Raw genomic sequence first — 24,279 nt, forward strand, 5'->3', positions numbered from 1 at the left:
TGTGTTAGGTGAAATAATTTCCTGAGCCTTTTCTGTGACCGTTGTTCTTTTGTTGTTCGTTTTTGAGGCGGGGGTAGTTTAAGGAAGTAAACAGGACAGAGCTTATTCACAGACAGGGAAAGGGAAGAGAAAGGAGACAGCCGTCATGTGAATCCAGCATCGTAAACCTGAAAGAGGCTGCATGCTTGGGCTTTAGATGTGTCTCAACAGTGAAGTGTCTGACACAGCTACAGGTCCCCAAGCCCAAGTTTCTCAAAATAAAGAAGAAAGTTTCCCTGTGCAGTGACTTCTTTAGCATCACACAAGTGTCTCTTCTGGGAACAAAATAATTATCATAAAGGTTTATACTTTTCTTTTTTAATGTTTGAACTGCCTATCCATTTATCTTTTCCCCTTTTGCTCAAGAGAGCAATTATCCATTCACATGCTCCCTGGATACCAGGGGCCACTTTAGTTTAAGATTTTGTCAACAAACCACCCAAAGGGTTAACCTTCCAGATGGAATTTAAACCTACTTGTCCTTTTAATATTTCATTCCTAGCTCCCCACAGCTGAGGCATAAGCTTGGCTTGTTTTAATTAAATTAGATCACACAAGACAGGTGTCTTGGCAGTAAAATTGTGCACAGCCCATTTTTATCTCATTAACTGCGGTGCTCATCAAGGGTTTGTGTTTTTCTTTCTGAAAACTCTAGGTAAACCAGTAATGATCATAACAGAATACATGGAGAATGGCTCTTTGGATGCATTCCTCAGGGTACGTGTCTAATTTATGTTAAACCCAAGAATTGTAGTACTTAGGAAACTTACAGATCCCCTTGTATACATTCTGTTTGGTTGTACTAGTGGAAGTTTTTAATGGATTAAAGGAAGAGGAAGAAGAGAAATAGAGAATGATGAGATTTTTAAGGCTGTTAAATAATCCATGGGCAGTGAGGGTAGCGTTTGATTTATTCTTGCATCGTGGAGCTGTTTGAGTCCTAGATTCATTACAGTTGGCTAATTTCCATCTATCACAGGAAGGAAATCCAGCTCCTAGGGTACACTCTACCAGTGAATTAGTGACTTTGGTCAGAAAGGCCCGGAAATAATGTAGAGTTTCATTGCATGCCGGATACAGATATCAAAAAAGACCCAAGTAATAAATGTTTGGTGGTAATTAATTCGGCCTAATGCTAATGGGATTGTGTCTCACCCCTTCCCTATGCAGAAGAATGATGGTAGATTTACAGTCATTCAGCTGGTGGGCATGCTTCGTGGCATCGGGTCCGGGATGAAGTACTTATCTGACATGAGCTATGTGCATCGTGATCTGGCCGCCCGGAACATCCTGGTAAATAGCAACTTAGTCTGCAAAGTGTCTGATTTCGGCATGTCACGCGTGCTTGAGGATGATCCGGAAGCAGCGTACACCACCAGGGTAAGGATGACCTCGGACCTCTGGGCTTCACTCTGATGCAGCTTGTTCTCTTCTCACCTTGATGTTTAAGCCTTTTATGACTCGTTTTAATTTTTTTGAGTTTCCTCATTCTTCAGACCCTCTTTGTACCCCTGCAACCATTTTAACCTCATGTTTCCAAGAAGAATTTTTAGCAGACTCTAGATGGGTAACCATTTTCTAAAGCTAAAAACTGCAAGAAAAACTAATTATTTTCCCTTCCAAAATTTTTGGGCAAAGGCTAATGAACAATAAGAAACTGTCTAGAAATTGAGCTAGATGAGAAGTATCAAAGATAATTTTTATGACAGATGATCAATTACTGAGAAAATCTGGAGGTAGCTTCACTTACTGTATTTTTCCACTTGATCTTTCTTGCTTGTTTACTTACTTGTTTCCTTGCTTTCTCTTCCTTCTTTCTATCTTTCCTTTCTGTCCATTTGAGATTTTCTGTTTGACTCTTTTGGATTCCTAAAAAAAAGCAGTCCTTATTCTAAACAAGACAAAGCAATGTTTCTGGTTGGTTGGCTACTGAATCTGAGAATGTATATACAGGATTTAGGAAACATTTACACTATACAAGATTGCCCTGTATCTAATGGCCTTCCTTTTACTACTAGCAGATAAGCAAGGATTAGGACGCAGTTAAGAGTTTTCAGTATACAGTTAATGGCATTGCTATCTTAGCCTGGTGATCTGAATATAAAATACTAATGGAATAAACAGAGAATCATAAAACAGTTATTGGCTATTAAGGCTGACACTGTTAAAATCAACATGAAGCAGACAGTTACCAGCTATTTTCACCCTTTTCAGCATCTGTAATCTCAAGCATTGTATTTTTTTAGTTTGGCTGGTTAGTGTTTTTCTTGTCTGTTAGTTTGGGGGCCTAATATTCAATTTCCTTGGCTAAAATTTTTATTCTTATATATATATATATATATATATATATACCTTTTTTTTCAATTCCAAGCCCATTCATTTAGAAAAGAGTATATCCATGTGAGAGCAGAAGACCTTTCGTTTTTTTCCCGTTAGTTGGAGAGGTAAAAGTTACATGAGGATTTGACAGTGATACATTTGCATAGATCAGACCTTAGGCAAAGGTTTAAGAAAGGCAGAGGGCATAACAAGTATCTTTCAGTATGTCACAAATGAGTGCAATACACTGGGTTTTCAGAGTAAGCTGCAGTGTATCAAAGCAATGTCCAGCACAATTTGTTGTCCTGTTTAGTAGCCCTATCTAATAAAGCAAACTTTGAAATGATGGCTATTTGAACAGCTCAAGGGTCTGAATTCATGTTGAATTAATTTACCCTGATAGAACACTAGGGGATTTGAAACTTGATTAAAAACATCTTGCACACAAAGATAAACAAACTAGAGATATTTGCAATTTTAAAAAGGCAGCATTTTAAAATTTTTCTTGATGATACTAGTTGACTTGCCATTTTCACAAGTTGTTTTTTTTTTTTTTTTTTAACTGAATAATAACTAAACTTCTACCACTAGTTGGAGACAATGGTAGCTCTTTGGTATTATTACTTCCACTGGGGCTATTTAGCATATTATCTTCAAGCTACATTGAGGATGTTTCTCATCCTATGTAAAAGTAGGTAACATTATGAGGGATGGAAATTTTCATATGTATCTTCAATTGTTTTTTATTTCTGAGGCAAAATTAAGCATTGCCTTTGTGCTGCTGGGTGAGACAATCCAATAAAGAGTCAAAACAAATGTCAGCCACATATCCTTTGATATACCATGGATAACATGTATTTTGTAAACCTGAGATTCTCTCTTCTACAGTATTGCCTTAAGCAGAGCTCAGATAATAGGTAGGCTTTTGAAAAATAATTAGACAGATTACTTGAGCACTTCCCTGTGACTAAAGAAAACATATGATGAGAACTGTCTCAACCTGGAAGACTTTAGTTAAACTAAATCAGTCTGTTATTATTGTTTTGAGAGCTTTCTCAGGAATGCTGTTGCCCTGCTTAGCAAGTAGTAACTACATTCAGAAACTAAAATGGCACATCAGTGATGTACTTAGCAAATAACTTATGGCTCAAATGTTCACAGGGTGGCAAGATTCCTATCCGGTGGACCGCGCCAGAGGCAATTGCCTATCGTAAATTCACATCAGCCAGTGATGTATGGAGCTATGGAATCGTTATGTGGGAAGTGATGTCGTATGGAGAAAGACCTTACTGGGATATGTCCAATCAAGATGTGAGTCTATGTGTTCTGAAATATATGTATCTATATTGAGGTTAAAGATATTCCTTATTACTATATGATAGAGTGAGTATTGGGTTTAAAATGATACCTTAAACTCCAGGTTCTTGATACTAACTTGTCTAGTAATCTAGGTCACTATTATGACGAACCATGATCATCAGCTTTAAGGACCAAAATTGGGTGACTTATGTGGTACAGTGTAGAATATAGATACATAGATAGATAAATGCATCAATTGATAAGTTACAATAAAGGAAAGTATTTTTATGTGGTGAGATTTCAAAACCATCCTGAAATGAAAGTAAACTTTACATTTAAAGAAAATGCAGAGGTCATAAAATGATTTTCACATATGATGATAGTGACATGAAGAGTTTACTGGGGGGAAAAAAACTAGTGAATATTTTAAAGCCGTCATAATTATAATTAGGGCCTGCCCCTTGAGAACTCTAAAATAAAGCTATGCCAAATGACCCTTTGTAAATTATGCACCTCCCTTTAAATGTGCCATCTGGACTACTTCGTCAAGGAGGATCCCGATGCTGGCAATTTCAGAACAGCATTCAATAATGACACTAATAAGATTCTAGAGGCATAGAATTTAATTACAAACATCTCTAGTGAAAAAGAAAAGACAAAACAAAACAAGAAAAGGTCCCAGACCAAGGGGTCTTCCTAGAATATGTTTTAGGTAGTTTTGGAAATGTTTTGGTTAGTTGTGGAAGCATTAAAAATCAGATTAAAAATGAAATGGCTACCTGTACTTTTTGAACATTCCAATTTTTTATTTTTTCATTTAGGAGGTAAAATATTACCTGAGGATGTTTGGTTTACCTGTTAAAATGGTATTGTAGAGAGTCTTCTTTTTAAAGTTTCTGATGGGGCATGTTCCTGACCATCTGCCCTCTCTGTTGAAACATGCAAAGCCTTAACAGTTATGGGAAGAAAAAGGTGCCCTTAAGAAACAGGACACAAGTCACCTTGTCGATAACAGAATGCTCCAAGCAATAGAGAAGCTTATGTGCTATGTATCCAGACAGGCAGAAAGAATTCTGTTCTCTAACTAGCCAGATTAAGAGGAATGGTAGTGTTGACATTGTCTTAGCTGAAAATTATGAAAGAAGATTCATAGCAGGTGGTAAGAATGACAGTGGCTAGCTTAAGTGATAAGTAATGACAGATAGGACAAGACTACAGAGAGGAACAGCGGCGTGTCATCTACTGTGTGATGTGATTACACTATGCAGATACCTTCAAGTAGTTTCTTGTAGCCACATTTGGATTAGGTGAGAGATTTTCCAAGGGAACAGCAACTGCAGTGAGCAAGCAATGCCTCTCTTTGCATGTCCTATTACTTGATAGTAAGCCTTCCTTTATTATACTTGAGAGTCATGGCCAAATGTTCACAACAGTAGAGTACCTGAAGATAACAGTTTTTTTCTGCCCTCTTTTCAGACCTGTAATTTTGACTATATAATGTATTAAAACAATTTTGTTGCAAACTTTCAGTTGTCTGGTTTTATCCATGTAAAAGCATTTGCAGCCATTTCTCACCCACAACCCACCAATTGACCTATCATTCATGTGTATTTGTCTTTGTGTTGGTTTCTGTGTAGAACAGGAATCAATAAGAAATGTAACTCAAGAATTACAGGAGTAGAATTCATCTGGCATATGGTAAATGGAGTGAAAGTAACTGGGGAAGATATGTCAAACTTTGCAAGTTTTCTGTTTGTTTTAGTCCTCAGCACCCCCAAAATACTCAGCAGTAAAATGAGAAAATATGCTTTGTTAACCCATGAGTCATCTCCCAAGCTGGCGGTGGATAAGGAGCTTATTAATGTTTGAGGGGTTATAACAAGTTGAGTTACCCTGGCATCAGTCCAGTGTTGTTTGCATTCTCATCAATTCAATGTAAAATCTTTTCATCAAGTCCAGAGTCAATACCATGTACCTGGAAACATAAAAGAAAGCCAGAATATCAAATTGACCTTGCATAATTGCTAGAAGTAGAATAGGGTTCAGTGAGATGGCACAGAGAATTCTCTTAGAAGGAGTAGATCATATAGTACAGCAAGATCCTGGCAAGATACATGGGAGGAAAAGGATCAGAAGGCTTAATAAATCACAAAATGTTCGTTCATTAAACTGAAGCAACATGCTGGTTAAAAAGACAGCCATCACTCTGGAACACAGAAACTGGGTCCAAATGAAGTTTTCTGTTGAAGGCCAGTTGTTAGCAGTCAAGAGACCCACCACAGGATAATCTAATACGGTCTCTGAGACAGCAGAAGCCACTATTTGTTCTTCTAGCAGCTAGCATTGTTTAAGTCTGATTAGGTGAGAACACCACTTTGGATGTTCTTGGGCAATAAAGCAATTACCGTCTGCCATTATAACTTATTTCCTTAGCTGCAGAAGGTTCTCCTTTAAAATGTTAATGCCCTAAAAGGGGGTCATTTCCTTCTAGTTTTCTGTTTTTCCTAACACTTACTTAAAATTAAATCTACTTGCATCTTTAATGGCATCCATGAACAGCAAACAGACCCAGAATGAGATACCGAATTGGTTTCTGAGGTTATAGTCTTCCAAATGGACTTGTGAAGGTGGGCGCTGGTGTTGACCCACAACAGTCTGAGCAAGAAGACACAGGCTTCAAATAATGCAAAGGGAATTCCGTCTGGAGACAGCTATGAATTGCTTTTGGAGGGAGGTCTTTAGCACTAGATCAGAGTCTCTGTTGCTGTGAGTGTTTTGGGGATGATGATACTGAAAGGAAGATTGGAGAGGAGCAGAGGGCAGGACCTTGTGATGTCCGAGGGCCATTGCCAAAGGTCTGATGCCATGTCGTAGGTATCAGTGGGTCCTAACTACTTTGGAACGTTTATACGTTTTCACGTGAGAAGTTCAGATTGGAATTGCTTGCCATGAGAACACCTCGCAGCAACAGCTGGCTTCCCTCTGCTGTTGCCAGCAATACTGAGGTTCGGCTTTGGTTTCTGGGAAGGACTTGGAGCTGTTCCGGTGCTCAAGCTCTCTGGCAGCTGAATGGAGAAGAACATGCCAGTCAGGAGAGTGAGCTCTAACAACAGCTTGCCTGGCAGCTTAACATAGCATCCTGTTGTCTTCAATAGGTGATTAAAGCCATTGAGGAAGGCTATCGGCTACCCCCTCCGATGGACTGCCCCATTGCACTGCACCAGCTGATGCTGGACTGCTGGCAGAAGGAGAGAAGCGACAGGCCTAAATTTGGGCAGATTGTCAACATGTTGGACAAACTCATCCGCAATCCCAACAGCTTGAAGAGGACAGGGACGGAGAGTTCCAGGTTAGCCGTGCTTGCTTAATGGTGATGTATGAAAGAATATATCAGAGGTGGCAGGCAAGTGGTGACTCCCTTTAATTCCTCCTGCCTTTTCATTGGCAGCCATCTCACAGCTCTCTGCCATGCAGGTGGCTGCTTTTTCAATTAGTGGAGTATTTAAGGTAGTTCTGTTCACCATTTCCAGGAGCCTCAATTAATAGTAAGAAAAGAAAATGTTTGAAAATAACAACAAAGTGACCAAAATGCTTATTTTATGCTGTTCCTAAAAATTTAGGAAGAAGGATGGGTTGTGCTTTGGAAAAAGGAAGGGAACACTGGCATAGTAGGAAGTAAGAGAGGACTCTTTAAGCTCTGCAGTTTTAAAAGGACTACTCGATGTTAATTATAGCAAGAGATTCCTTGGGTTTCAGTTCTTCTGCTTTGTTTTTTCTGAGTCTTTCAGAGTAGAAGGACACAGGGCCAAGATACAGACGGACCAATTTACAAAGCATGCAGATGAAGGTCTGAGAAGGGTTTTAAAAACTAAAATGACTGAACTGCCTGTGCAAGAGGTAGTTATTTCATTGAAACAGGGCAATATGAAGAAGCGTATCAGTCAGTCTAGGAGTAACATAAAGATATTATAATTCAATCTCATAATTCAGTAGGAACTCTCGACCTGGAGACTGGGCTTAACTGCTGTCAGGTTGTGGTGCTTAGATGCCAGTCCCATCGGAGAAGGCATACATCATCCGTCTTAGACTATTTATGAAGACAGGCATAATAAGACCAGGTGACTTGGGCCTTTGTGAGTTGATGTACCCACTGAATTCCAAATTGGAGTTTCTAAAAAAATTTCTGTTTCATCATGACCCTTAATTAAAAGAAAAATATCTTTTCTCACAGTATCCAAGCCCTTTGAGTACTCATGGGGTCTATGTTTTCCTCTGATCTTTGCCCTGAAAATTTAGCCTAAAAATCCTAGAGGAGGGAGCATTTGGCACAGCATTTGGGACATCTGCATCCTATATTGGAGTGCCTGACTTCAAATCCTTGTTCTGCTCCAGATTCCTGCTTATGCACACATTGAGTGGCAGCAGGTGATGTTCAAGTACCTGGGTCCCTGCAACCCATGTTAAGAGACCAGGACTGGCGTTCTGGCTCCTGGTTTCAGTCTGTCCCAGTCCCAGTTGTTGAATGTCTTTGGAGAGTGTATTAGTCAGTGAGATCTCTCTCTCTCTCTCTCTCTCTCTCTCTCTCTCTCCTTCCCTCCCCCCAAATATTTCACTAAAATTAAATAAATACATTTTTAAAATCCTAGAACAGAAGAAGGATTGTGCTCATTCTTGCAATATATGACAGAAAGAATGTAGACACCAGAAATGCCCTCTATTCCCCTCCAGGCTCTTTCCAGTCCCTATCATTGACCAGTGTATAAAAAAGCTTAAAAAGATTTATTTACTTACTGATTTGAAAGGTAGAATGACAGAGCAGGGGAGAAAAAGGGAAACAGAGAGATAGAGATATCTTCCAACTGCTGGTTCACTCCCCAAATGCCAGCAACACCCAAGGCTAGCCCAGGCCAGAGCCAGGAGCCAGGAACCCCATCTGGGTCTCCCATGTGGGTGGCTGAAACCCAAGTACTGGAGTCATTATCCACTGCCTCACAGATGCACTAGCAGGAAGCTGAATCAAACACACAGAACAGCCAGAATTCAAACTCTGCACTCCACTGTGAAATGTTAGCATTCTAAGTCAGCTTACACTAACCACTAACCAGTGGTGTTTTAAAAAATAACATTGAAAAGGGCTGAATTCATATCTTATCACTGCCACTTGGTAATTGTGTGAATTGAAAAAAACAAGCATATCCTAACAGTTGGGGCTGTGTTTTGCTCTTCTCTTCTCCACAAGGGTGAAACAGATGAGGACAGGGCCTCCTTGCCAAGTCCTGTGAGCTTCTTCAGTTCCTAAGTAAACCTCTGCCTCCTTTTCGATTTCAGCTCCAGAGCCCATGTATCTTGTTTGAGGGTCCTAAAGTGAATACTTAGGTATGGAATAGCATATGCTGTTCACCCACTAATACTACATAACGTCTGCTTTGTACCAAAGTGTAGCGCAAATTAAATTATTGGATATTTTCTTATTTCTTATTTTCCCATTGATGACACTAACATAACTTTGATGCTTATTAGTGCTTGCTGATGATAGGATGTGGTTTAACCTGGTATGTGATTCAATGCAGAATTAGGCAAATGTCACAGTGTTCTCCACAAAGAGCACTCAGACTTTCAGAACAAGGTTGAGGATGACCCTTAGAGTTAATTGATAGCGAATGAAGATATTTTCATGCCAAGGTCATTGTGACCTTGTTTCAGGTACTCAGAGCCTACATCTTGCTCTGTTAATGCTCCTGAGTTGCAGCTAGAAGGGAATGCACTCTATTAGTCTTTGTCTAAAAACAGATATTCTTGCTGTACATCTAATACACAATTGGATGTCTAAAATGCCACATGGTGATATTTGCTATTGTCTTAAAATTGAGACAGAAATTGAAAGTTGATGATTTTTACTGTAAACATATGAAGATTTTTACTCAGAAAATTGGACTTGATAGGAATGACCAGCACAGGGCCGGCGCCATTGGCTCACTAGGCTAATCCTCTGCCTTGCGGCGCCAGCACACCGGGTTCTAGTCCCGGTCGGGGCGCCGGATTCTGTCCCAGTTGCCCCTCTTCCAGGCCAGCTCTCTGCTATGGCCCGGGAGGGCAGTGGAGGATGGCCCAAGTGCTTGGGCCCTGCACCCCATGGGAGACCAGGATAAGTACCTGGCTCCTGCCATCGGATCAGCGTGGTGCGCTGGCCGCAGCACGCCGGCCGCGGTGGCCATTGGAGGGTGAACCAACGGCAAAGGAAGACCTTTCTCTCTGTCTCTCTCTCTCACTGTCCACTCTGCCTGTCCAAAAAAAAAAAAAAAAGGAATGACCAGCACAAAAGAAAGGTCACAAAGACAAGCTACCATTTGGACACACAACTGTTCATTAAAGCAAATATTTATTAAAATACTTATGTAAAATGAAATAATGCAAATTAAAACAATGTAAATAAGAATTTAAACTGGAATTGAATGAAATCTTCTCTTACAAAATTAATCAAGGCTTTACATTCACTTAATTTTGTTTTTATATGAAAATAATTTTTGGCTGAAATCACTAGTAATATAATTCTCATTTAAATGTATTCAAACATAACTCAGGATGAAAATCAGATCAAAATCTTAAAACCAGACACATTCTGTGATTTTTTAAGGGAAAGGGGAAGTTTGAGAAAATATAACTTAAAGTACTGGTGTTGCTACGCAGGTAATTATAAAGGTGGTGTAAAATACCCCAATGGAAGTCTACCTTCTGATTATTAAATCATTTAATGAAGATGACTATAATTATCTTGATATGTATTTTCTGTAAGTAAATAATTTATCATATAATTAATATCATGAATATGATAGAATTCCTGTCTATAGTCACTCTTGGTAGTGACCTAATGTAAAACACCTGGCCTAGGAAATGAGTAAACTAATAAATAGGTTAATAAGAAGTGCTTTGAATTTGCTGCAGCCATTATTTAGGAACCCTAGCAAGGGAATACGAGAAGCACATTCCACAATCCAAACAGTGATCAAAGTGGCCCTTCTTTCTGCCAGTCTTGGCACACGTGCTGGTCAGGCATGGGTTGATTAAAGAGGGGATTAACTCCCTGCTGTCCCAAGTTTGTTTGAATGCACTGAGCCTGCCTGCAGACCTGGCTGGAAGCATGCGAGATTTGAACGTCCACTGTTTTCTCTGCTTCCATCAAGTCTGGCAGGTTGCAAGCTCGCGGTTTTCTTTACTCATACTTCAGTAGGGTTTCCATAGTTGCTGAGCCAACGTCTGTAATATTCGGTGCTAGCAAGGAACAGATTCTTTCCCCCAAAGATTGAACAGTTTTTATCCACAAGGGCTCCCCAATCTTTACCCCAGACTAGATACTGAAAGACACGCTATGAGCATTAACACGTTAAGAGGGCCACATAAAACAAATGCAGGACGTGACATTAAAAGCAGGTTGGGTGATAGACACATGATTAGCAGCTTTATGAAATGAAGAATGAAAAATGTCACAAAGTTACATTTGGTGATGATTATTCCACGTGATGATTATTCCACATAAGACTTTCTCTTGGCTTAAGTTCCTTGCTTAGTCCAGGCCAGCTAACTTATGAGTCTTACTGATAGCTCCTGTCTCTTTATACATACTTGTTCCCTTTCTAGACCGAACACTGCCTTGTTGGATCCAAGCTCCCCTGAATTCTCTGCCGTGGTATCAGTGGGCGATTGGCTGCAGGCCATTAAAATGGACCGGTATAAGGATAACTTCACAGCTGCTGGTTATACCACACTAGAGGCTGTGGTGCACATGAACCAGGAGTAAGTACTCAGCGATGTAACACGAAAGGGTAAATCTAGATTTAATAGTATTTTTCTTTTTTGCTTTGAGCTGCATAATCATCCTACTCATTTAAACAAACAAACAAAAAACTGGAATGCCTCTCATTTTGATTGAGTGTAATTTTACACAGACTCTTTGAAGCGCCTACATTGTTGCATTAAATTGCTTTAGTAAACATTGTAATACACCTGCCTTGTTGTGCTGTATTAATTGTGGCTGATTCAAATGTGTGTCTGCATGCAGCTGGGAAAAAGCCATACTCAGCCCTCCTGACTTTGTCTGCCCCTCTTTTTTTCACCCTCTGTACAGTGACCTGTCAAGAATTGGCATCACAGCTATCACCCACCAGAATAAGATCTTGAGCAGTGTCCAGGCGATGCGGACCCAAATGCAGCAGATGCATGGCAGAATGGTTCCTGTCTGAGCCAGTACTGAACAAACTCAAAACTCTTGAAATTAGTTTACCTCATCCATGCACTTTAATTGAAGAACTGCACTTTTTTTACTTCGTCTTCGCCCTCTGAAATTAAAGGAAAAAAAAAATCTGCAGCATTGCTTGGTGTACAGATTGCTGAGACTGTGGGGCTTACAGAAATGACAGGCAGTCATTGGAATCAGACCTGGAACAAATTGTTTCTCAGAAGTGCTTCTGTCCATCATCCGTCTGTAAAATACATGGACCTATATAAATAGGGCACTGCCTCCCGGTTCTGATGCTGTCTTTGCTGCCAGACACTGAGCTGCTCGGAGATGCTCTTGATCCTCTCTGCATTTGGAATTACAACCGTCAGTTCTGTTTGTGGCATAAATTACAGTCATCTCTCTTTCACTGGAATGAAGACCATGCCCAGCAACATTGCTGAAGGACTTGGCTGTAGCTTTGAAGGCTTGGCTCATACCGTGGAAAAGAACCTGGGTGGAAATAGCATGCGTGGCTCCTCCTCCATGTGGCCTGTTCAGTGCCCGGGCCACCTGGTGGATTGCTGTGACAGGCGGGGTTAGGAAGAAACAGAAATGCATCTTAAAGATATATACACAGAAACCCAAGCCCTGTAAACTCCTAACTGGACAAATGAGGCTTGTTTTCTTTGGGCCTGAGGCTGTGCCATATAAAGTCTTGTTTTGGGACTCTACAAACTTATCGTAACTACCTTATGGATAGTGGGCTGTGACAATCTTGGATGGGGAACCTCCACGCTTCCCTGCTTTGGAGATGGAACCCTTCACCTGCAAGGTGAGTCAGAAGAACCAAGAGTGAATATTTTTTCAATGAATTATTTCTTCTTGCAAACTTGATCTCATTTGGAACACGGAACATTATTCTATGATATCTACTGGGTAGTTTTGGTTTTTTGTTTCAGGATTTCAGTCCTTTTTTTTTTTTTTTTTAAGGTTATTTATTTATTTGAAAGGTGGAGTTAAAGGGAAAAGAGGAGAGATACAGAGATCTTCCATCTGCTGGTTCACTCTCCAAGTGGCCACAACAACCAGGGTTGGGCCAGGCTGAAGCCAGGAGCCTGGAACTCCATCTGGGTCTCCCACACAGGTCTCAAGGGCCCAAGTACTTGGGCCACCTTCTGCTGCTTTCTAAGGCACATTAGCAGGGTACTGGATTAGAGGTGGAGCCGCTGGGACACAAATCAGTGTTCATATGGGATGCCAGCATCTAAAGGCCTCAGCTTAACCCGCTGAGCCAGGATGCCAGCCTCGACAGCCCTTTCCTAATGACAGGAGAGGAGTTAAAATAGCAGTATGGCTCCTCTGCTGTTCTCCCAGGAAAAAGTGAAACGTGGGTTAGATGAGGTCAGGTTTGGAGGATGGGTTGCTCTTGTCCTTTGGTGCCTTTCAGTCATGCCACATGTGCTTAGCATTTTCTGGGGGCAATGGAGTAACCTCAGGAACATGCTGCCTAATCTTGTGGGGTCACATGCCCTGTGTGCTTTGCAGAGTTTGCTTTGATTGGGAAGTCCCTTCCATCAGTCTCATTTTCTGTCCTGTAGTAGACAAAAGGGACCAAAGAGGATTTAACAAAATGTCAGTGGTGAGACTCGGAACTCACTTTGAATTCTTCATTTGTGACCTGTTTAAAAATGTGCTTTCTGACCATAAGCCCAAAGTCTCTATTTGGTCTGTGAATTTTCTTCCTGAAACAATTGAATTAAATGATTTTATTTATTCCTAGAGACAAAGGGCCTAACTTTAGACTCAGAAAGTTTGAACATTTTTTTCTTCTTTTTAACTCTTCCATTTTTATCATCTTTAAACAAGAGCTTGACTGATTTTAATGACCTTTTTTTCTTTTGTTTTATCCTGAAAGCTCTTTCTTACAGAGCAAGGAATGCTAAATTTGATGCTGTCAAATCATGACACTTTAGTAAAAACCTTTTTTGCAACATTGGTTGTAAAAGCTTTTCTGTTCGCAAGGCATGTAAAATTTGTTTTTAAAATGACTTACAGTTTTTTGTTTTATCTGCACTTTTGCTGAAGTCTAGGTGTTAAGGGATATGCACATATTAAAGTTGACAAATGTAAGTTTTGCTTGCTGTTTTAAAAATTATTAATATTGTTTCCTTCAGCAGAACTATGGAGTATTTTGTTTTCAGTCTCCAATAAGAGAGCATCATGGCATTCTATTTTAAGTTATATCAGAACATTACCTTTTACATGTTGAATAATTAAGTTTGGCTTTCTTAAAGTTAACCACTTAAGACTTCAGGTATTTTTCTACTCATTGAACGTATTCAAAGCAGAACGGTTCTAGAGAAAGAGTTGTCAATTCTAAAGTATCCTAACAAGCTAACATTATGCACTATGTTGGAGTCCCCTTGTTACAGCTCAACAGGTATTGCCATAAATGCAATATCAGGTGAGGATTAAAGGAGTGGTGGGATATGAAATTTTATCTCTTTCAAATACCACTGAATCTTACCAGTTTTAGTATACTCATGTAGCAGAGTCAAGGTCAGTGTAAACAGGAAAAACTACTTTCTAAGTGCCTAAAATTATGCTCAGTAACAGTAAAAGTGTTTATGATCTCCACTCAGAGAAATGTGAGAACAATAGAAATGCTGCATTGTTTCCCAGGGTGTGGAGCCTGACTCTGGCATCTGGACAAATATGGATTCAAAAGCAACTGAAATGTTGACACAGAGAAATTTGCACCAGTTTGTTTTTTACAACTCTGTTCCTCCACCTGTAAATTAAAGATAATGATATCTCAAAAATAACACCTTTGCTAACACACAGTGTTGCGCTAAGTGATGTGAAGCACTCTGATGTAAAACGCAGTGTGCTCCACAGGTGTAATCTTCCACCACGCCAGCCCAAGTGTTACTCATCCATCTTTCATTTGTGATCCCAAATGTTATATCCTAATGCATCAGATCAGGGTGAAATGAAGTTCAATGGCAGAGGGCCACACGAATGACGCTTCTTCACACTAAAAGGATTTATGAGAGTTTGGGGGTAACTATACAGAAGGTGGTAGACCTAACAAATTATTCCTGTAAGACAAACATGTAGTATCAAGCCATAACATTTATGAAACTTATAATTGGAAAGACAATGGCACACAGACGTAAAACTCCATTGCAATGAAGGCACTGGATGGTAAAGACATACCTTCATGACTGTAGGAAAAATTCTGTGTTGATGTAGCCATATAAATTTTAACTTGTGATCTCATGCTTTGGCCTGGGAATTCAAGAAATTTCCCATGATTAAGGAGTTGCTTAAGTTTAAAGGAGAAGAAAGGGCTTACCTTATTCTGGCGTCAACTTGATAAAAAACATTCACATGACCACATTTCTCACTTCAAGCATCCAATCATTTTCAAATCCCAAAATGGCCCACTTAGTATTATTCATATATCTATGTAATATGTATTTATATTCAGGCATTAAGTGAAGAAGGAGTTTGGCCGACTGAAGGAGTATAAATACGTTTGTGAGATCACTTTTTTTTTTCTTCTAAGTATAGCGTTTCTAGTAGCAAAAACAAAACATCAAAAAGTTGACCTGTCCGCAAGTGTTGGTTATATACTCTAGGATTTTAAGGTCATTTTCATATTTTCCTCATCTTTCATCTAAATACATGCCTACCTAATGAAATGCCTGCACAATCAGGTTTCAAAAACTACATTTGAAAGATTTGCTTATTTCTAGAGAGGAAATCTTTGGAAAAAGTAATCTGATCTTTCATTTTTTGTTAATTGTCAAAATGAACAGCATTAGTGCTGACAAGTGGTTCCTTGAAGAGACTGAATTCCCCCAACCCACATCTCTCATTTTATATTGTTAAAAAATTTCTATCAGGATAATTTATGAGAAATTTTTATTTCTTTCTCTTCCAAATAAATTAAAATGTTTTCTACAAGTAGAAATGTGGTCATTTACCGCAATCAATTTAAATTTTATTATTCTCTAAATAATAAACACACGCACATGCAAGTAATTGGTTTGATAAAATAAGCAAAATCATCCGTAAAGATGCCTTTTGGTCTTAATCATTTGGTGCCACCAGTGGCTAAACGTGGCCCCTGTGGAGGGAGACAGAGTCCGGGAAGCAATCACAAAGGTCATTTGTCACAAACAAAAGAAGGGAAATTGCTTCTTTTTGCTTAAGTTGATTAGTTGATAAATGAGAAGACAATGAGGAGGCACAGTGATCCCCTTGTTTTGTGCCAGTCTTGCTGATTTCTAGACCATGGTCTAGGACTCTAGGTTATGGCTGATCACTTGTGGCGGGGGAGGTTTGAGCCCAGGAAGTCGCTTGCCTGTCTATTCACATGCAGATTGTATGGATCCTTCTCTAAGTTAGAGACTCTAAGCTCCTAGAGGTTACTTTCCTTTTAAGAGACACACCTAGTGCTTTTTATCTTTTAGTTTGCGTGATTTTCAATAATTGTTGACTATCGCTGGATTGTGAAACAAAACAAATTCAGGATTTTCATTTCAAAGAGAGACCTCAGCATCATGAGTGTAGACTCAAACTTGGAGAGTTCTAATCCCAGCTTCTCTATTTCAGAATGTGTGACTTTTGGCAGATTCCTCAGCCTCTGTGTTTTAACTGCCTACCCATGTGATAGGAATAAAAATAGTGTCGGATTCAGATTTGTAAACTGTTTTGTTTGTTTGTATATTTATTATTTTTCGGGGGAGGAAAGTTAAGAATTGGTGATCTCTCTCCTGAACTGCTTTCACTGAGACATACCAACATCTAGGAACCTGAGTTCTTTCTAGCAATATTGGTTAACAATTGGCTGGCAATATCAATTGGTATTTTGTCTGAAGTCTTGTTCTTGTTTTCTGCAGGGAGTAGATTCTTCTGTCTTGGCCTCACAGCCCTTCCTGTTGATTACAAAGCCCATGGAAGAAAACAGAACACACCCTCCTCAGTTCCTCCTGGACATGTTTCATCAGTTCTGGGGCAAAGACACTGATGACCAGCACCTACACCTGAGAAGAATAAGTGTATGATTCTCAACTCCTTGTTCCCAGTGAAAGAAACAGCAAACGTTGAAGGTTCAGCATCTGTTCTCCAGTTGCACTGAGGAATGTACTGTCTTGCAGCACCAGCTCTGCAGAGCCCTTGTTCCCGAACTCCTTGTGGTTTTATTTATATGTATTTCCATAGTTCATTCCTGTACGTCACTGCTGCATTGGGGTGGCAGCTAGTGACCAAAGGCTACAGGTTTCATGGACACCAGGTCAGGTGCCACCACACAAAACAAAGCCAGTTCCATGAGCTGCCTATGATATGCATTGCTGAAGTAACATTTTACCCAGGGTGTGCCATTGCAGTGATATAAATATATTTTTTTCCTAGACTAAATATGAGCTGACTATCTCTTTTGATGTGTGTACATAGGTGTGAGTGTGTGTGTACGCGCGTGTGTGTGTGCGTGTGTGCGATTATAACCTCATGCTTAGAACTGCCTGTGAATGTTGTGGAATGCTACACCTGGAGAGTTCTGGTTTCTTACCAATTCCAAGATGAAGAGCCACGTGGTATAGTAGGCCTGGAGACCATGCCTGTCCCCTTGGAAAGACAACCCAGAAGTGTTAAATAGTCTGTATCTATAAGTATATTTTGTAGCTGCCACACTAACCTTAATAAGTAATTCCACAGCTTTGGACAGAGGCAATTTCACCTTAATGGTGGAAGTAATTTTAGAATATAAATCCATCCAGGTGGCAACCCGTCATCAAAATCATGAATTCTGATTGAACTCATCTGAATCACCAGTTTCTTGATGGAGACAGAGAAGGGGATGGAATTTGTTTGGTAACCCCATATGGAGTACAAGTAGCCTTTGTTTTCCTGCATAAATGGACTTGTTGAATGCGAACAAATATATGCAATTCGTATACTTTTTGGAGATGAACGTGGATATGTGTGTCAGCTTTGAGATAATGTGTCCTGGATTAATACTTTGTCTCCCAATGTCACAGAAAAATACATGCCAGTGACTCTTGGGGTTTATGTAGTTGGGATGGAATGGCCTCAAGTAATTTCAGGATCCCAAGTTACATGGAAAGTTCTGTAACTAATATGCAGTGAACTCCTGTAACCCTCAAAAGTATATCAGCCTTCTAGAATCTGAGTTCTGTAGTGTGAAGATTTCAGTATTGAAATGATCTGTGTACCAAACTCCAGCCAACATACTGCCATTTTCCATAATCTAAGTGGCTGCCTAAGCTGTGGTTGCAGAAACTATGGCCATTTAAATAAGCTATAACATCAAATCAGGGAAAAATGGGGAAAAAAACAATTCTGAGTCATGTATTGTTGAGTAAGTAGAGAAAATCATCAATAAATATTTATTACATTCTGACAGGGTGTGTGGCATTGTATTCTCATAACTATGCCCAAATGACAAAGTTCATTCACCCCTTTTGGGGGACCTTAATATATTTTTAAAGGGATGTGCCTATGCATTAATGCCTAAAAAATATGTATAAAGAAAAGAGGTTGAATCTCCAAGCAGATCATCTTTCCCAGAGTCAGGGGTAGGAGGCCAACTTCAGGGTCTGTAACTAGCCCATGAGCCAACCAAGTGAGCTAGATTACCAGATCATACTCAGATCTTCTACTAAGCAGCTTGAAGCTGTTCTCCTGCACCGAATCAAGTAGCTTCACCATGTGTCTACTGGCCCCAACTTATTTTTTGGCAATCCTAAGAATGAAATGTTCTGGTGTGTTTAAAAAAGTTATTATTTTAAAGAAAGATTGTGCTCACTACACTGCTGGTGTGTGTGTTCTGAGACCATGTATTCAATCTGTGAAGGATATGTGTATTAATCCATACACACGTAGAGCCTCAATATTTGTCTGAAGACACTTAAATTTTGACCCGTAAAGGAAAATTCTAGAAGCAATATTTTCACTTATTTAACATTGTCCAAGCAACATCAAGCATCAATACACACTGAAGAGTGCATTTATTTTTTTGTATCACTCCAAGTATGTTGGAATATGCAAGGACTGTGGTTAAAATCAGAATGTATAAGGCATATTATAATTTAGTTCATACTGAAAAAGAAATTAACAGAGCATTTGTTTGGTTCATACATGTTCCAAAATTTGAGCTATCTCTTGAGTTAGACATAGATTTTCTATTTTGTTTTAATTTGTCCAGGTATTTTTCTTCCCTTCATGAACTTTAGGTACACATAACTTATGTCATTTATTTATGGTCTTTTATACCTAGTTTGTAAAATTGTAAAATAGCAAACTAAATGCAAAGAGTTTGCATTTGAATATAATAAAGTAGTTGCCGTATACAAACCTGGAATCTCGTTGTCTCTTTTCAATAATCTTTGTCATTTATGATATTTCTGAATTTCTTATTGGTTGTCACTTGATTCAAACACAAAATCTTCAATTCCAGCTGAGCAGACTTATTCGGAGAGTAAAAAGCATTAATTTCCAAGTGGCCCCCACCCTTGAGAATACAGCTTTCAGTCTCCAAGATCCTGTGTCCCATTGTAGTTAAGATTATGGACCTGGGTTGGAATTCATGCTCTACCACTTACTATTTATGCAGTCTAGGCCAAGTCTCCTAAGTTTCCTCTGCCCACTTCTTTGTGTATATAACTAATAACCATGCCAACAGATTTTTATACAAAAATTAAACATACGAAAATGTTTAGCGCGGTAGCATGTAGCCAGAATTCAACAAATGGTTAGTTATTCTCAGTAGCCTTTCTGATGGTACAAACTTTCTTCTGTACCATCCCTAACTGTGTACTGTTTTACGTCTTTGTCATTGATCCAAGCCCCATCTACCATCCCTACCAAGGTCTTTTAACCTGGAGTTTATGGAAACTTACGGGAGCGTTGGAGCTCCAAGAGGTCCTAGATGGTACATAGCACTGACAAATTTTGATGATCACAACTGTGTATGCATTTTGATGAGGACATTTCAGAAAATTTCCTCAAATTAAAAGTTGATTTGGTTTATAAAACCATTAAAGACCACAATTTAAAATCTATTGTCCTTATGTTATTTGATCAATTTAACTTTTGAAAGCCAGGCTCGACATTCATTATAGAGGGTGTGCATTACGGTGCATGGGCTTAAGCGTTGCATGCCCCCATTCCTATATCAGAGTGCTTGGCTTGAGTTCTGGCTACTTTAAATAAATAAATAAATCACTTTAAAAAGATTTATTTCAGTAAACTATTTAAAGTTCTTAAGAGCACTTTGCTTCAAAGGACCAGGGACATAACATTTAGTGCTTTGGTCTTGAAATAACAGAATTTCAGAATCTGGGTCATATTTTGCATTTCATGTTTATTTCTTACTTGAACTACTCTCTAAAATCAGTTATATCAAGAGATAGGTTAGTTGGCAGCATATTCATGATTTGAAAGGTACAGTTCCCCCGCCTGCTCCTTGTTTAGCAAGACAGAAAGTTAACCAATAATGTATTTTTCCTACATTTTCTATAATGAGCTAGGAGAATGGTATCAATCACCACAAGCAATCTTACCAGTAATTTTGAGGTTGATTTCCATGCAGTTTAATATGAGATTTTATATTATTTGGAGTAATGAATGGTAGCTTCTGTAATAAATGACTGAATGTTCACCAGGGTTTAACAGATGGGAAGTTTACTTCTAGCTCTCATCAAAACCTAATGAAGACCCAGAAGAACTTCTTGGCAACTTTTCAACTGCTGAATAATGGATCCAAGCTCCTTCCCTCCTATGATACAGCCATACAGCCAAGGTTACCTGTGAGGAGAAAAGAATGTAGACTGTGTGGCAAAGCTTTAGGGCCAGGATTGTAAAGGACTTCTGTTCCTACTCCTCATCATAATGGCCAGAAACCAATTACATGGTCAAGCATAAATGCTAGGAAGCTAGGAAATGTCTTCTGTGCGTACGAAGAGGACTTGAACTTGTAGAACAGCTAGCCAGTCTTTAGCACAACTACAAAGGAGAATCGGGCACCTATGGGAGGTCACGGAAAGTATGCTGGAAATGTCAGTGCATCTAGAAGCTTTGTTGTTTCCCACGAACACATCTAAGGTCATTTCCAAGACTTCTAGAGAAACATGAGAGTGCTCAGTCTTGCATTCCCATCCTCCATCCAGATGTTTTAGGATTGAATTTTCCTTTTTGCATCCCAGATATCTGTGATTTTTTTAGTCACAATCTGTTTATACACAATGCCTTTTGGGGTTTAAATTGCCTTAGTCACTGAATCTCCTTGGAGAAGAGAAGGGCTAAGGGAGTATATACTTAATCCTGATCCTTGGCAAGATATGTGAAGCATTACTTTTTTCCACGAAAACAAAGATACAGTGGAATACACAAAGCCACCCCACATCTGATTCCTCAGCTCCATGAACCCTGTCAGATGGGCAAGCCATTGGTTCTGAAGCTTCATGACAATCGGAACTAGAGACCAGGCTAAAGACTTTCATTCCTTTCCTTTTGGCATGTTTGAGCACCATCTTCCAGCTATGACAAAAAGTTCTGTTTACCTAAATTCTCAAACAGCCTATGACAGAGATACTCCCATCCTCATTTTGTACATGAGAACACCAAGGCATGGAGAGGTTAGATAGGTAATTTGAGGACACCCTGTTAATAGGAATTGGGGATTTTAACACAGGTAGTGAGGTTCCATCAATTTGTTCCTAACTTCTACAACACACTAACAGGTTGTATGATGAACCCAAATTGCTCCATCCTATCTGATTAAACAATTTGTCAGGTGAGTGTGTTCCAGCCAGTGACATTGTTACACATGATCACTCACAGGCATATACGCCATTGCATTCATCCCGAAACACTGTTTGCCTATTCTGTTCATGGGTGTCTTATTTTTTACTGATTTGTCATGCTGATTGTTTTTGGTAAGCTTTAGTGGAACAAACCATAACTTAAGTACAATGTGCATCTAACACACTGTATTTTGTAAGAATTAACCTCCACATTCTACTTGTCGCTAAAAGCAGAGTGTAATCTATTATCACTAAGATACCACAGTCTGATGTATAGTCGGGGAAGAGGTAGTGATTTTCTTTAATTATCGTTTTTATTCCTTGAGCATAAAAGCCAAGGACAGCACTTTTCACATGCCATTCTTCACTTTGATGAGGGCCTGTGACAAAAAAGAGTCTAGTTATTAACCAAAAAGAAACAAAAGATGGCTCTCAAGACAAGAGGAAAATTATCCGAGGTAAAGACAGAACATGATGTAATAAACAGCTTCAAGTAGACCTTTCCTTGACTACTTTCTAGCTGGTCATCTTGTGTACAACCTCTCTGATACTCAGCTTATTCATCTTTAAAATGGGAATAATTGGTGTTCCCTATTTTGTCAGGGTATTGTGAGAATTCGGTGATATCTAATCTATGGAAGACTGCTATGGAAAGCAGGATCTATCAACACAGATGTCTACATGCACTAGTTAGGCCACGATGAATGAGTGAAGCTTTCCAACTGTAGTACTATAGAGAATGGGTAAACATTTACATACAGCATTAGATTTGTAAGGTGTGGATGAGTATTATTCATTGGATGATAAGTTGAGGCAGGAAGGGTTCCATGGCCAAATAAGACTGATGAGCAGTGGTGCATTTCACTGTCCCTTTTTGGAGGTTCATAAAACACACTGGCATATTAAAGACTCTGACAAGCACCTCAATAAAGAAACAATTTTTCCAGTTAAATCTAGCATTTTCCAAACACATTTGAAAATTAATGTGCTGTGGCGTAGTGCGTGAAGCCACTGTCTGCAGTGCTGGCATCCATATGGGTGCCAGTTCAAGTCCCAGCTACTCCACTTGTGATCCAACTCTCTGCTGTGAACTGGGATGGCAGTGGAAGATGGCCCAGGTCCTTGGGCCTCTGCCCCCATATGGGAGACCCAGAGGAAGCTCCTGGCTCCTGGCTTCAGATTAGCACAGCTCTGGCCATTGTGGCTACTTGGGGAGTGGGCCAGCGGGTGGAAGACTTTCTCTCTCTCTCTCTACCTCACCTCTCTGTACCCTGCCTTTCAAATAAATAAATAAATCTTAAAAAAAAGAAAATTAAATCCTTTCCACATCTCCTTAGAATCAAAGTTCACCGAAACACATTTTAGAAATCCTTGCTGTAGTTTCACATGAGAAAACTTGAAGAGAGGCAAGGCTATTTAATGTTTTTTAAGCTCCAAGGTCAATAGAAGGAGTTCAAGTTTCCTGAATCTCAGATCACCATGACTTCCATTTCCAAGTACTTATCCATATCCAGACCTACAGCTGAAAGGAGACTTGGCATATTGCATGGAGAGGGTCTAGGGACTGTGGTGCTGGTTGGGGAAAGACCATGTGAGCTGCAGGGCGAGGCTGGCAAGACTGTGTCACTGGAAAGTCTGAGCATCCTGCTCCCAGAGCCTGTACAGGAGGTCGTATATCATGAACTACATTGGAAGTGCCAAAGTCTTGACCTGCACTAAGATGTCTGGATTCTTCTAGTCATCGTAAAGAACCAAATGGATTTTGACAATGAAATAATGCACCACACACTTAAATCAACAACCTAATTAAGACTTTGGCTATATTGTGGGCTTTGCCTCAGTTATTTTACCCTTTCCCTTTGGAGGAAGTGCCTTGAGCCATTGACTGCTCCCAGTTGAGTGGGTAATAGATCCCTGACATATCTTATTTCTGGCAATCACCCTGGACATAATTCTTTGTTTACAGCACTGCTGCAGAAAACTTGATGAATACTTAGAAGAAAATAGAATTAGGACCCAAGGACCCAGCTAAAATCAACTTAGTAGAATATAGACATTGCTTTGTAAGGAGCTTCAAAAGATAGCTATGAGAGAAAGTAGCTTTAACATATACCCAGAGAAACTATATATTATACACATAATATGTTAGAGGCAATTATGGCCTAGTAATCTGCAGTGTATCACTACCTAGCAATCAGATTGACATATTCTAATGAGACCCATGTTGTTTGTAATCAGACTGGCATTGCTTATTCATATCTCTATCCCATAAGATGCACTTTTAAATGGCTCAGATTGCACCAGATGCTATAAGAAATAGTGTTCCATTTTATTCCATTACTAGCATTTTCCCTCTTCCAATTAGCATAATTTAAAATCAGCCAGAGGCAAATGTGAGGGGCTGAAAGTTGTGAAGAAGTTCAAGAAATACTTGATAGAAAAAGACAAAAAACACATTCATGTGAAACAATTTTTATATGGGCAGGTGAACACTGCAATTAATAGAGTTTGTATTTTTCAAATTGCTGAGAATTTATTTCTGTGAGTTAGTGAAATATTAGAGTCTCTCAG

At 39.4% G+C, this 24,279-nt stretch overlaps 1 protein-coding gene across 2 annotated transcripts in view; it reads left to right on the plus strand.

Annotated features, from left to right (window-relative positions):
* EPHA4 (EPH receptor A4) overlaps positions 1 to 19,258 on the plus strand; it is a 157,938-nt gene extending 138,680 nt beyond the window's left edge. Inside the window, exons 12-18 of one of the 2 annotated variants that reach the window (XM_008259229.4) lie at positions 695 to 756; positions 1,210 to 1,419; positions 3,520 to 3,669; positions 6,813 to 7,006; positions 11,293 to 11,477; positions 11,780 to 12,704; positions 16,783 to 19,258. In XM_008259229.4, the coding sequence (XP_008257451.1) occupies positions 695 to 756; positions 1,210 to 1,419; positions 3,520 to 3,669; positions 6,813 to 7,006; positions 11,293 to 11,452 (776 nt within the window). In that variant the 3' untranslated portion in view covers positions 11,453 to 11,477; positions 11,780 to 12,704; positions 16,783 to 19,258. The remainder of the gene's footprint in view (positions 1 to 694; positions 757 to 1,209; positions 1,420 to 3,519; positions 3,670 to 6,812; positions 7,007 to 11,292; positions 11,478 to 11,779; positions 12,705 to 16,782) is intronic. The other variant, XM_002712496.5, reaches the window with a different exon arrangement.
* Positions 19,259 to 24,279: the final 5,021 nt, after the last annotated feature.

The sequence above is a fragment of the Oryctolagus cuniculus genome, chromosome 3 (genome assembly GCF_964237555.1).
Source record: "Oryctolagus cuniculus chromosome 3, mOryCun1.1, whole genome shotgun sequence".
Taxonomy (NCBI): domain Eukaryota; kingdom Metazoa; phylum Chordata; class Mammalia; order Lagomorpha; family Leporidae; genus Oryctolagus; species Oryctolagus cuniculus.